Source organism: Colobus angolensis, unplaced genomic scaffold, assembly GCF_000951035.1.
Source record: "Colobus angolensis palliatus isolate OR3802 unplaced genomic scaffold, Cang.pa_1.0 Scaffold728, whole genome shotgun sequence".
NCBI classification, from domain to species: Eukaryota; Metazoa; Chordata; class Mammalia; order Primates; family Cercopithecidae; genus Colobus; species Colobus angolensis.
Window position 1 is genome coordinate 187743 of NW_012121021.1, and position 12930 is coordinate 200672.

The window sequence follows — 12930 nt, forward strand, 5'->3', positions numbered from 1 at the left end:
TCCATCTCAAAAGAAAAAAAGAAAGAAAAGAAAAGAAAAGAAAAGAAAAGAAAAGAAAAGAAAAGAAAAGAAAAGAAAAGAAAAAAAGAAAAAGGGAAAGAAGGAAGGAAGGAAGAAAGGAAGGAAGGAAGGAAGGAAGGAAGGAAGGAAGGAAGGAAGGAAAGAAGGAAAGAAGGAAAGAAAGAAAGAGGGACAGAGACACCAAGTGAGAAAAAGAATATGAGAGAGACAAATAGACAACACAGGTGAACAGGTGAGAGACAGATAGGGATGGAGAGACAGAGGTGGGGAAGAGAAAGTGACAGACAGAGACAGATCTGTAGAGAAATAAAAAAAGAGAAAATGCTAGAGTGAGCACAATTGCATGCTAAGGATACAGTTATTAAAAGGCGATTTGGTTTCTCTTTTGCCACCTCTATCTCTTACCTTCCTGTTTTCCGGGAAGCTGTTTCAAAAAACCTGGTCCTGGAAGCCACCCTGCAAACAGAAGCCAACCAAGTCCCATAAGTTGCTTTGGTAAACATGTGAGAACCAGTGGCCAACAGAAAGGACAGGAGACTCTGAACCAGATGAGACACCAATGCCAGCCCCTGCCTTTGCTGGCAAAGGCCCTACGCATCCGAATGTGAAATGGCCCAGAGCCCATAGGCACCCCCAAGGCCATAGCTGACACTCTTTATCCCCGCTGCTTCAGAATGCTCTGAGTACGTTGCTGAGTCAGGCTCTTCTTGGGGGAAATAAATGAAACCAGTCTTGATTTCAAAGTATAATTGTTGGCTTTTTGTAAATATACTGAGCTAATTAGTCAAAGCTGTGGAGGCTTTGTTCTTCTTTTTCTCCAATTTTACAATTATGGAAAACAAGAAACACAAGAAAAAGGAAGACCAGGAGGCAGTATACTGAGAGCAGTCCCAGTCAATAAAGAGAGGACAGGCAAGCGCGTTGTGGCCAAGCAAAGCTGGTCCCTGAGCACTGCTGTGGTCCTACCCTAGCTGCTCCTTCTCTGGTTCCTTGGCTTGCAGCCCAGCCTCAGGAAGGCCTGTTGGACATCAGCTCAGCTCCCACCCTGTAAGAGGCTCTCTGGGGAACCAAAGTCATTTTGAAAAACAATTTTAAATCATACCCTTTGCTTAAAATAAAAGCCTCAAGCATAAGTACAATGAACAAATCTGTTCATTACATTACTTTTAAAACCAGTAGAAATAACAAGAAAATTTTTTTTAAATGTCCTGAGCCAAGGAAGCTAAAATCAGAAGGTAATAATATCACCATACAGAGATAAAGGAAGTTAAGAAAAATAGGTCTCCTAGCAGGTACTAAGAATCAAAGGTTTCAACTTTAGAGAAATCCCTCAGCTTTGAGCATTGAGTGGAATACTCCCAACAGGGCTGGCTTATGATATTTCCCTAGACTATAAAGTGAAGGATGCCCCAGGGTTGTGCACTGTATACCCTTAATATGGTGATCCTGAAAGCATTCCTAGTGGCTTAGGACAGGCCTTCAGTCAAGTTTGAGGTACAACCCTACTTACACAGATGATGTGATTTCCCCTGCATTGCCAGCCACAATATCTGGCTTTGGTTCTGGCTTTTGGGGAGTAGCTGCCCGGCAGGGAGGATCTGGGGGCCTCACTGGGGGGCGGATGATGGTTGGCTTTTCTCCTGGAGGCCGCACTTTGCTGAAACTGTCAGCATCCCCTAGAAGAGAAAATGATACCAGGAACTTGGATGGTTAGCCAAACAGAACACTACTCATGAACAGGCACCCAATATGAGAGTTACCTGGGCCAACTTCCTTGGCCTCCATTTCTTCTTGGTGACTAACAACACTGGCTTTTTTTTTTTTTTTTTGTAATTTTTCTGGCAACTATCCCTTCAGACTATATTTGAACCCCAGCTCTGGAGTTTCAGATATCTTGGGTGTGTCATATCAATTACCTAAGTCTCAGTTTCCCCAGCTATATAATAAAGATCCACAATATATTATCTTACAGAGATAGTGGGAGGACTAAATCAGGTACTAATATATTTAGTGCAGGGCCAGGTACATAGTAGGTGCTTACTAAATGTCTTATGATGATGAATTTGAATTGTTTAAATTTATCATCACTGAAATCCAGGTCTTTTCACTTAGGCCTTGACTATTATAGTTGTCTTCTAACTCACCTTCCTGCCTTTGTGTCTTTAGTTTCCTTGTCAGTACAAAATAAATATAAGTACCTTTTAAATAAGATGGTTATAGTAGGACTATAGTGAAACAGGTAAACTCACACATTGCAGGTGGTAATGTGAACTGGGTTTATTTTATCTAGAGGGCATCAAGGATTCTGGAACAATATGGATGAAATACAAAATCATACATATGAGACAGTTCATACTTGTTGATCCAGTAATTCTGCTTTTGGAAACAGGCCCAAATGGACTAATCCAAGAGGGGAACAACAACAACAAAAAAAACCTTAAGAAAAAGCAATTGGCACAAAAGCATGCATCTTATCAGAAAAAAAATCAGACCTAACCACAAAGGTTAAACAAACAATTCAATTCATACAAGCATTTAACCAATATATATTATGTGTGAACTGCCAAAAATTTAGACCAGGTCAAAACAAAAACAGGCATACAAAATAATATCAAGTGAAAAAGTCCACAAAAAGTGCTATTATATATAATAGCCCATTATAGCCCAAGCTTACACTCTCACACGCAAAAAAAAGCACACAAATGACCCCTGCCCTCTAGGAGCTCAAAACTAAGTTGGGGATATAAGTCATATTCATGGGAAATAAGTGTGAATACTATAAATCAGCATCCACATTAGAGGGCCAATCTTGGGTGCCAAAATATATGAAACAAGGGAGGGCTAACTGGGGTAGGATTGTCAGAAGGCTTCATGGACAGAATGAGAATTGAGCTAGACCTTGAGGTTAGTTTGCCTCTTCCTAGGTGTTTGGCATGGTAGGGACAGGTTGTGGGTTGAAAATATAGCTCTGAACTCTTTTATGCCATCTACATTTTAGGCTTGAGGCTTCTCAAAGGGCCTTGAATACAGAAGAGTAGATACCCCATCTTCCACGCGTGCCATTTCCTGAGAGGTTGTTACCTAGTAATACTACCACTTCTTAAGCCTCTATTATTTTACCAGATTCTTGGTATAGCTAATCTAATTTAATCCATGCAAAATCCTTGCCTTCAATGGTGGTATTGTCCCCACTTACAGTTGAGAAAACTGGCTCAAAGAAGTAAAGCTGACCTAACTAAGATCAAGTAGCTAGTAATAGTCTCCTATGAAAGCAAAACAACTGCTATCATTTATTGAGTACTCTTGATATGCTAGGCATGTAGAGAACTCACTTTGTTGTTATAGTAATCCTATGGGCACAAATATTATCTTCATCATACAAATGAGAAAACTAAGGTTCAGAGAGGTTGTAACCTGCCTAAAGTCCCACAGCTAGGAAGAGGCAGAGCCAGGATTCAAACTCACATCTGGAAGATTCAGGAGCCTGAGCTTTCAACCACTAAGTCACTTGAGCCTATAGTCTTTCCACCAAGCTGTACTTCCTTTTAATTTCTTTTCAACCTTAGTCCAAAACCTGGCTTTTACTACAAACTTGATCTCCCTCTCAAGCCCAACCTGTTCCCTCTTTCTCTAATCTCTGTCAAATGAGCATAACCAAAGAATCTTAACATTTGCAGATTTATTGGGACCTGGTGGTCATCAGTATTGAACCTTAGCAACTTTTTTTCACCTTTCCTTATACTCATCTATACCCAACCTGAAGGTACAGAGTAGGAGGAGGTTGTTTCCTCTTGTAGATTCCCCGTCTCCTAGAATTATCTCTTTTTTTCTATGACACTCCTCCATGCTCACCTTAAAGTCTTCCTTAGCCATTATTTATCCTTATAAAACAATTTGGAATTAGGCTCCAAGAAAAGTAGAGAATAAAAACCAAACAGTAGATTATTAAAGCATAAGTCCAAACAAGAAAATGCGGATAATGGCCAGCAACACCCATTACTGCAAGAGCAAGTCTGTTCCTAATACTTTTAGAGTAGATGCAAATGTCACTCATAGCATTAGTCACCTCAGTGGAGAATTGATGGCTCTGTGACTGAGCAAGGCCTTACAAGCCCAAAAGCATGCTACCAGATGCAATCTTTCCTTTCCAGCCAAGACAGAGGAAAGGAGCTAAGAAGGGCCCCTCAACCCATGTCATAAAGTCCTAGTCCATGGTGTGCTCTTCATTGTCATCTCAATACCTCAGGTAGAATGAAGGTCTCCTTGCTCCATGCTCCTACTAGAATTTCTTCTCACGCCTATTAGAACATGGATCACATTGGACTGGGGCTGATTGCTTGCATGCCAGTGTCACCATGAACCTTTGGAAGGCAGAGACAATGACTTTTCATCTTTGTCTCTCCCTTTGCATAGGATTATGCCTGATTAAATAAACAAATACATGTAAAGTAGATGGGATATAGCCCTCCTCCCTCTTCATTACCAAAAGGGAAGTCCTAAATCCCTTTGTGGTAGCTACATGTCTGCCCTTTGCAAAGTCAGGACACTTAAGAGGCAATAAACTCAGATGAAGGCAGAAAAAAATATGCTTGTATAATTTTGCACCCCCCAAAAGTAAGTGGTCCTTAGAAAAATAGAAAGGAGAAGGTAGCCAATGGAACTGAAGAAATATCGTATGAAGAAAAAGAGTCCCAATCTTGAACCCAAGAAGCTGAGGTCAAGCCCCATCTCTGTACCTTACAACCTAGGTAACTCTGAGCAAGTTGTTTTGTGTCTGTGAGCCTCTCTTTCTCCAACTATAAAAAGGGGAGGGTAAATCCTACCTCATAAGGCTTATCACAATGATTAGATGCAACTGAAGAGTGAAAGTATCAAGCTCATGTCTGGAACAGAAAAGGATCCTTGATAAAATTCCATCAGCAAACACTATTGATTCTTATTTTAAAGTTGACTATCATGGAAAAAAGCAGTTTAACATGCACCATGCTTTTGTTACTTTTAATTGCTGAGAAAAAATGTGAAGAATGTTAAGGCCACTCAAATGTTAAGTCAATGCAAGGGGTAAAGATGGGGGCAGGACTGTGGCACAGTTGGTTCACTAACACAATGGAGCCTGTGTACTGATCCTCAGGATGGCAGGCAAAGTCCTAAACAACAGAGCTGAAACGGGGTGACAACTGCAAGGTGCAGACTGGGCTGGCTGAGGTAACAGCTGCCTCCCTCGAATACTGGCCAGTACCAGGAGCAAACAACTATCAGTTATAGCACAGGGTCAGAGCTGTGTGCAGCTTTTGCTTAACTGGTAACTCTTCAGATACCGGGGAATCTACTAGGAGAAGCAGCCAGAATCAGGAGGGGAGCAAGGAGGAAGTAAGAAGTAAATAGATAGTGTAGGTAAGGTTCAAAGAGGCAACTATATCAGAGGTTTGGGGGGTTCTCCACGGAGGCAAAAACCACCTCAGTTCTGCTTTCTGTAGCCAAAGCTGGAAGCACGGGTTTCTGAAAAAAGTTGCATCATGCCAGCCTGTTGCTAACTGATTGAAAGCAGAAAATGAAGCCAGGCAAAGCTGAGGCCCAGATTTAGATAGTTAGGCTGATACTGAACAAGTCAGATCAGTACTTATATTAACTGAGACCATTAGATCAGAGTAGCTGCTGCCAGCAGCCCAGGGTAGGACTGGAGGAAGGAGAAGAGGGGAATGCCACTGGGATTGAACTTTGCAGGAGGGAGGGAAGAAGGGCTGAGTTACTGTGTGCGCTGAGCTGATAGAATCTCGCCAATCTCAAGGCTTGGCAACAGACAAGAAAAATTTTACTGTGATGAGCATAAGTTGAGTTACCCAACCTTCTACCCAGATTGATAGGAAGGTCATGACATGACTTAAAAACGGAAGCAGAGGTCTACATTAAAGTTTTCCCTTTCTTGGCTATGTCCCAGAAGAGCCAAATCATAGTGAGAAGAGGGACAGGGGAGGCAAATCAGTATCATATTTTGAATGCTGATTATGAGCCAGATATTTTGTTATTCCTTTAAATCCTAGCAATAATAGCTCTATCAGGTGAACTGTTTTCTCATTTTACAGAGCTGGAAACCAAGGTGCAAACAGCTTAAATAAATCAACTGTGATAGCATGAGTGATCACATCAGCATCAGTGGATCAAACCAGAGCATTCAGAGTCAACTACTTGTAGAAATTGTACTGGACTTGTAGAAATTATACTGAACCCCCTCCCATCCCCACATTGAATAGCTTTTACTAAATTGTGCTCTGAGACAATGCCGTTGGTTCATACTGAGGTTGTTATATGAAATAATCCATGGAAGAAATTTTTTCCTGGCCTCAAAACCAGAAAAGTTATGGTTTACCTGAACAATTGGCTTGTTTTTACCTTAGGAACTTAGTTATATAATCATTGGTTTCTCTCTTTTTGTTTGTTCTAGAAAGTTTGGAACCAAATCTATGACACCGCTCCACCAAGTGTTTAATGGCAAATATTTTGTATACTAACTCCATTCCTGCCATTTCCTTGCTATTCTACCTTTCCCCAACCTCCCGATTCCCATTCTGGGCCTCATGTTTTCTTATCAGTACTCTAGAATCTAAGGCAAAGGCCAATAAACTTTTTCTGTAAAAAGGCCAATAAACTTTTTCTGTAAAGTGTCAGACAGTTAATATTTTAGGCTGTGCAGGCCACAAAGTCTTTGTTGCTACTATGCAATTCCGCTGTTGTGGCATGAAAGCAGCCATAGACAACATGTAAATGAAGGGGTGTATTTATGTCTATGGACAAAGTTTGAATTTCACATTTTCACGTCATAAAATATGATTTCCTTTTTAATTCCAAACATTAAAAATTGTAAAAAAAGAATTCTTAGCTTACAGGCTATATAAAAAGAGGCAGTGCAGTGGGCCCAATCGGGTCCACAGGTCATAGTCTGCCAAGCTCTCTCATCTAAACCTCAAGAGGACAGGGACTTCATTAAGTCTTATTCATTTCTTCAGCATGTAGAATGGGGCCAGGTACACGGTCAGAACTCAATAAATATTTGTCAAATAAATTATTCTTAACAATTTTTTTAAGGTTTTACATTTTGCTATACTGTGAAATTCCTTAAAGCTACAAAGTAAAAGAGCTAGGACTTGGATCCAAGCCTTTCTGATACTCAAATCCTTATTTTGTCCATTATATCTTACTATCTTCATAGAATTATGTCCCCTAAAACTCCCCTCTGGATTAGCCCCAATCTCTCAACATGAGTCTCAACATGTAATAGTTAATTAAATTTGCTGAAGTCAGCCACACCTTGAATTTGCAATAATTTCAAAAGTTCAGAGTTTGGCAGAAGTTGTGCCCCTTTGTCCCTATTTCTCCCAAACTCCAAAGGGAGAATGAGAAAACAAGGGTTCACAGATTCACAGCTTCTTATAGGAAGGTAAAATGATTGTTCTGCCTCAGGGGAAAGAACGCTGACTTTAGTGTCTGTGAGACATGGTAAGATTTAGTTCCCAGGTCTGCCAGTTACTAGCTGTGAATCTTTGGCAAGTCACTTACCTACAGCAGCCTCCATTTCCTAATTAAAAAAAAAAAAAGAAAAAAAAAAAAAAACAAGAATAATACATTCTTGGCCAGGTATGGTAGCTCACACCTGTAATCCCAGCACTTTGGGAGGCCAAGGTGGGTGGATCACCTGAGGTCGAGAGTTTGAGACCAGCCTGGCTAACATGGCAAAACTCTGTCTCTACTGAAAATACAAAAATTAGCCAGGCATGGTGGTGAGTGCCTGTAATCCCAGCTACTCAGGAGGCTGAGGCAGGGGAATCACTTGAACCTGGGAGGCGGACATTGCAGTGAGCCGAGATCACGTCACTGCACTCCAGCCTGGGTGACAGAGCGGACTCCGTCAAAAAAAAAAAAAAAAAAAAAAATAATACATTCTTTACAGTGGGATTGTGAGGATAAGAAATAGTATATCAGCAATTAGTACAGTGCCAGGCACATAACACTTGGGATATAGAGGTAAACAAAACAGGTAAAAAATTCCTGCCCTCATGAAGCTTACATTCTAGTGATTGTTGTGACTGATTATTGTGATCTTGCCCACTGTTCCAATATTAGTGGTAGTAAACCGGAACAGAATGCCACTTAAATATATCTCCAAACTCAGAAGGATCTCAAGGTGAAAAGTAGTTAGGTTCAGCTCTGGCTCCCATGGGATTCCCAAGCACTTACCCTCCTTGTGATGGGCCAGGGGCCGGGGAGCTGGTCTCTTTATGTGGAAAGAGGGGGTCTTGGTGGGCCCAGAGCCTGGCATGGGTCCATTGGTGGCCTTTGGGGTAATCTTGGTCCCTCCATCCTGTAGCCTAGACACCAACTTCCCCACATCCACCTCTGGGCAGGGCTCCAACTTGCCATCCGAAATAGGCCTGCTTGGGGACTTCCTCCCAGGATCAGTTTCCCCACTCCTCTGAATAGGTAGTTTGGGGTGTTGTGGTGGCTTGGGGGTTTCTATGCTGCTGGTGAGAGTACCATTCAGTGTTTGATGTTGAATTTCATCTGGGAAAAGTTGGTGCAAAGAGGAAAGATTAATGATAACTTTTAAAACCTTTTCATTTTGATACATGCATACATACTTAATTTTGAAAATTTGTATACATTTTCAAAGCAGTTATGTCACTGTGGCACAAACCAACTATAACCCACAGAATCATTCTCTACCCTTCCCAGTTCATGTAAAGCCACAGATCCAATCCAAATAAGGAATTCAAGATCCGTGTATGATTTTCACCACCACAATTCAATAAGCCACAATAAACCAAGAGGTTTTATTAAAGGAATATGTCATTCAAAAAAGACTTAAAGTCCCCAATCAACGGCATATTCTATTCTTCGCAAATGAAGACATCATCAGTTAACTCTTAACCACTTCTCTGAAAAGTATTTTGTTAAGGTCTCTCAAATTTTAAGTTAATCAACATAACATACTTTAACTTCTTTCTCCAACTCAGAAGGAAACCTCCAACTGTTCTTTCCCCAGCTTTTGTGGTCTACAATTTCCTCTGACATTAGTACATGTTTTTCAGTAGTTCTGAGACTTACTGAAAGCTTTTGAGACCCTAATGAGACCTAGGGACCATCTCCCTAGAAAAATTAACCCACACAAATAGAGCCAAAATTTCGAAAACTAATTTTTAAGTGATTCACAGAGCCTTCTGAAGCTGTCAATAAACCCCAGATTGAGAATGCCTGCTGTAAAGAAACTGTCACCTTCCATAGTCATAAAAAACTTTATGAGTGTAGTGGTTAAGAACAGAGGTTCCAGCCAGCAAATTGAAACCTGAGATATATATCAACCAATTGCAGTACATGGATTTTATTTAGATCCTGATTTTTTTTTTTAACAAATTGAGATAATAGGAGAATGTGGATACTGACTGGATAGTTGATCCTAAGAAATCACTGTTTTGTTTTATTTTCTTTTAAGTATGATGATGATATTATGGTTTTGCTTTTAATAGAGTTTCTTTCTTTTAGAGATATATACTGAAACATTTACAAATGAAATGACATGATGAGTAGGTTGGGGGAACAGGTAGGGGTATAGATGAAATAAGAACGGGTATATGTTTTTAAATGCTGAAATGTGGAGAGTTCAATATGTTTGTTTTCAATTTCTGTTTATGTTTGGAATTCTTCATAATAAAATGTTAAAAGAAATGCAGGCTCTGAAGCCAGGTGGCCAGGTCTGAATCTCAGTTCTGCTTCTTACCAACTGTGAGACCTTGTACAAGTTCCCTATTCTCTTTGTACCTCAAATTTTCTCCTCAGTAAAATGGGAATAATAAAGAATACCAGTCTCATGAGGTTGTGGTGAGGATTCCAGGAGATGGTACACTTATTTCAGTGCCTGGCACATAACAGACACTCATTAATTGGTGGTTATTACTTACACTATTATGTGGTGGGTGGGCAGTGAGGCAAGAGTTTCCATGGGGGAAGTCTTGCTGCAAAGGTTTTTGTTCCCTAGACAGTTTTGTTCTCCTTGGGAATCTGCCACCACTGATGCCACTGCCAAAGGGGCCGGAACCAAGGGGAGTTCCCCTGCAGTCCCCCTAATTTTGTCCCAAAGTAGACACATAACCCTTTATTTATTAACCCTAGCACAAGTGCAACCAGACAGAGGCCATCAAACAAAAAAAAACTACCAAAGGCTCACAAATAACGGCATGAACATGAGCACAAGAGTGCCAAGTAACTAGAGCCTCTGGCTTCCAGGACATGCCTTGTGGCAGAGGGCATCTTTAAACATATAGCACTCAGGAGTAACTCAAGCACATCTACTCTCTCCAAACAATAAAGTGCATGGTGACATAAATTCTTTCCCTCACATGCTTTAGCCCAACATCTCAGCTGCATGTTCCTATCTGAATACTTCCTTCTGGCCAAGTGACTCCATCTTTGCTCTCCCTTAGGGAAGACAATAAAGGTTGCCTGTGCCCTACAGGCCATAGAGTATCATCACCATCTCAAGAGGGTCAGTTTTCATAAAGAGGATCCACATACACAGCCTCAGAGAGGCTGCTACCTTCCACTCAGGAAAGTATCTTCTGCTTGCTAGGGAAAATAGAAAATGTAATTATAGAAGCCATGATGACTTCGGAGCTAGGCCTTTCAGCAGGGAAACTATTTCCAGGTTCTGGGGTATGGTGAATAAAAATAATGACAATAGTGACAATGATAGTAATAATGAGAATAATACTAAGATAACATACACTATTACTTGAACACTTACACCATGGCAGGCCCTGTTCTAAATGCTTTACCTGGATTATCTCATATAATCCTCAAAGCAGTTCTATAAAGTAGTACATTGTTATTAGCCCCATTTTACAGTTAAGAAATCTAAGGCACCCGAAGTCTCCATGTCACAAAGCTACTAAGTGGAAACGCCAAGTTTCAAATCTTGAAGTCTGTTTCCATAGTCTATTTACTCTTTCTGAAGAGAGAGTTCATTGCTCTGTCAGGTAATAAAAGTTCGGTGCCATCCCCTTTCCCTAAGCAGCCATCCATTTCTACAGGAAAACACACAGACAAGCCTCAGAGACTATGAAGAACTGTGAGTGAATCAGGATCAGACAGTGAGACCTCATAAACAGGCATGGGGCCAACCCTTAAAGTGGAGGCCTCTCTTCTATGGGTGCGTAAGAGGTGGGGAGAAGCTTTGAGAGAATACACACTAGTACTGTAATAGAAATAAATCAATTATTATAATACATTTAGATTCATGCAAATAAGTGCTAGGAGTAAGACAGTACTAATACTGACTGCAAGGATTAGAGAGGGTCTTTATAAAAAAGGTAACTTTTGAGCTGGGCCTTGAAGAATTCCAAAAGGTGAAGCACAGTAGAAAGGGCATTCAAACAAAAAACAACTTGGAGGAATGAAAGACCATGTTTGCCTGAGAAAATATAATGAAAAGTTTGGTTTGGCTTGAGCATAGGGACCAATTATAGATGAAAAAGTGTGGGTAGCTGGAGGTGAGGTTGCTGAAATAAGTTGGGTCTATATTATGAAGTCCATGAATGCCGTGCTCAGGAATACAAACTCTGCCTTTGAGTCACAGAAGACAATGATTTTGGGGGGCAGAGGGCTGGGGGTGGGGAGAAGTGGCATTATCAAATATGCATTTTTAAACATCCCTTTGGGTTCATTATGAAAAGTGATGAAAAGTAGGCTTGTTCCAACGAAAAATAGGTTGGAGCAGAAAGACTGGTGGCAGAAAGACCAGCTAGGGGACTGCTGATGAGAAGGATCCAAACTAGAGCTGCATCAGAAAAGAGAGGCGGATTCAACAGAGGTTAAAGAAGTGGAATAACCAGGGCTTAGTTATGGAGGTGTGATGGAGTCCATGAGAGGGTGAAAGGAGTCACTGACATACTATATACAAAAGGGATAACAAATTTCAGAGTAAGATAATGAGATGCTACTGGTGAGTAGGATTGGTTCCTTCTCAGAACAGTGTTCACACAGGTTATAGGAAGTGTGATATTATAGTAAATAAATAAGCTTCAGGATAAGATAGATGAGTGCAAATTGTTCTGTCATTTAGCAGCTGTGTTAGTTGGGAAAACTACTCATCATCTTTGAGCTTCCAGTGCCTTCACTATAAAACAGAGTTCAGTATACCTACCTCTCATGGGAGTGTTGAACATTAAATGAGATGATGGATTCACACTCACAGAGAATGGCTAGAATAAATAAGACAGACTATGCAAAGTGTTGGCGAGGATGTGGTGAAATTGGAGCCTTCATTCATTGCTGGTGGGAAAGTAAAATGGTGCAGCTGCGGCCTGGTGTGGTGGCGCACGCCTGTAATCCCAGCAGTTTGGGAGGCCAAGGTGGGCGGATCATGAGGTCAGGAGTTTGAGACCAGTCTGGTCAAGACAGGTAGTGAAACCCTGGCTCTACTAAAAATACAAAAAATTAGCTGGGTGTGGTGGTGTGCGCCTGTAATCCCAGCTACTCGGGAGGCTGAAGCAAGAGAATCACATGAACCCAGCAGGCAGAGGTTGCAGTAAGCTGAGATCACACCATTGCACTCCTGCCCAGGTGACAGTATTTCATCTCAAGGAAAAAAAAAAAAAAAAGGTACAACTGCTTTGGAAAACAGCCTGGCAATTCTTCAAAAGTTTTAATATAGACCGGCCATATAACCTACAATTCCAGTCCTAGGTATATACCCAAGATAATTAAAAACAGACATCCGGGGACGGAGCAAGATGGCCGAACAGGAACAGCTGCAGTCTCCAACGCCCAGCGCGAAGGACACAGAAGACCGGTGATTTCTGCATTTTGAACTGAGGAGCGCAGCCCATTGCCAGCAACGGATCAAAGCTGGTCAGAGAATGA

The 12930-nt window shown here is 41.1% G+C and overlaps 1 protein-coding gene across 1 annotated transcript in view; it reads right to left on the minus strand.

Annotated features, from left to right (window-relative positions):
- LOC105501584 (oligophrenin-1) overlaps window positions 1-12930 on the minus strand; it is a 188852-nt gene that overhangs the window by 5163 nt on the left and 170759 nt on the right. The window contains exons 16-18 of the mRNA XM_011927570.1: window positions 8254-8577; window positions 1532-1697; window positions 427-477 (exon numbers count right to left, since the gene is read on the minus strand). Coding sequence (XP_011782960.1) covers window positions 427-477; window positions 1532-1697; window positions 8254-8577 — 541 coding nt within the window. The remainder of the gene's footprint in view (window positions 1-426; window positions 478-1531; window positions 1698-8253; window positions 8578-12930) is intronic.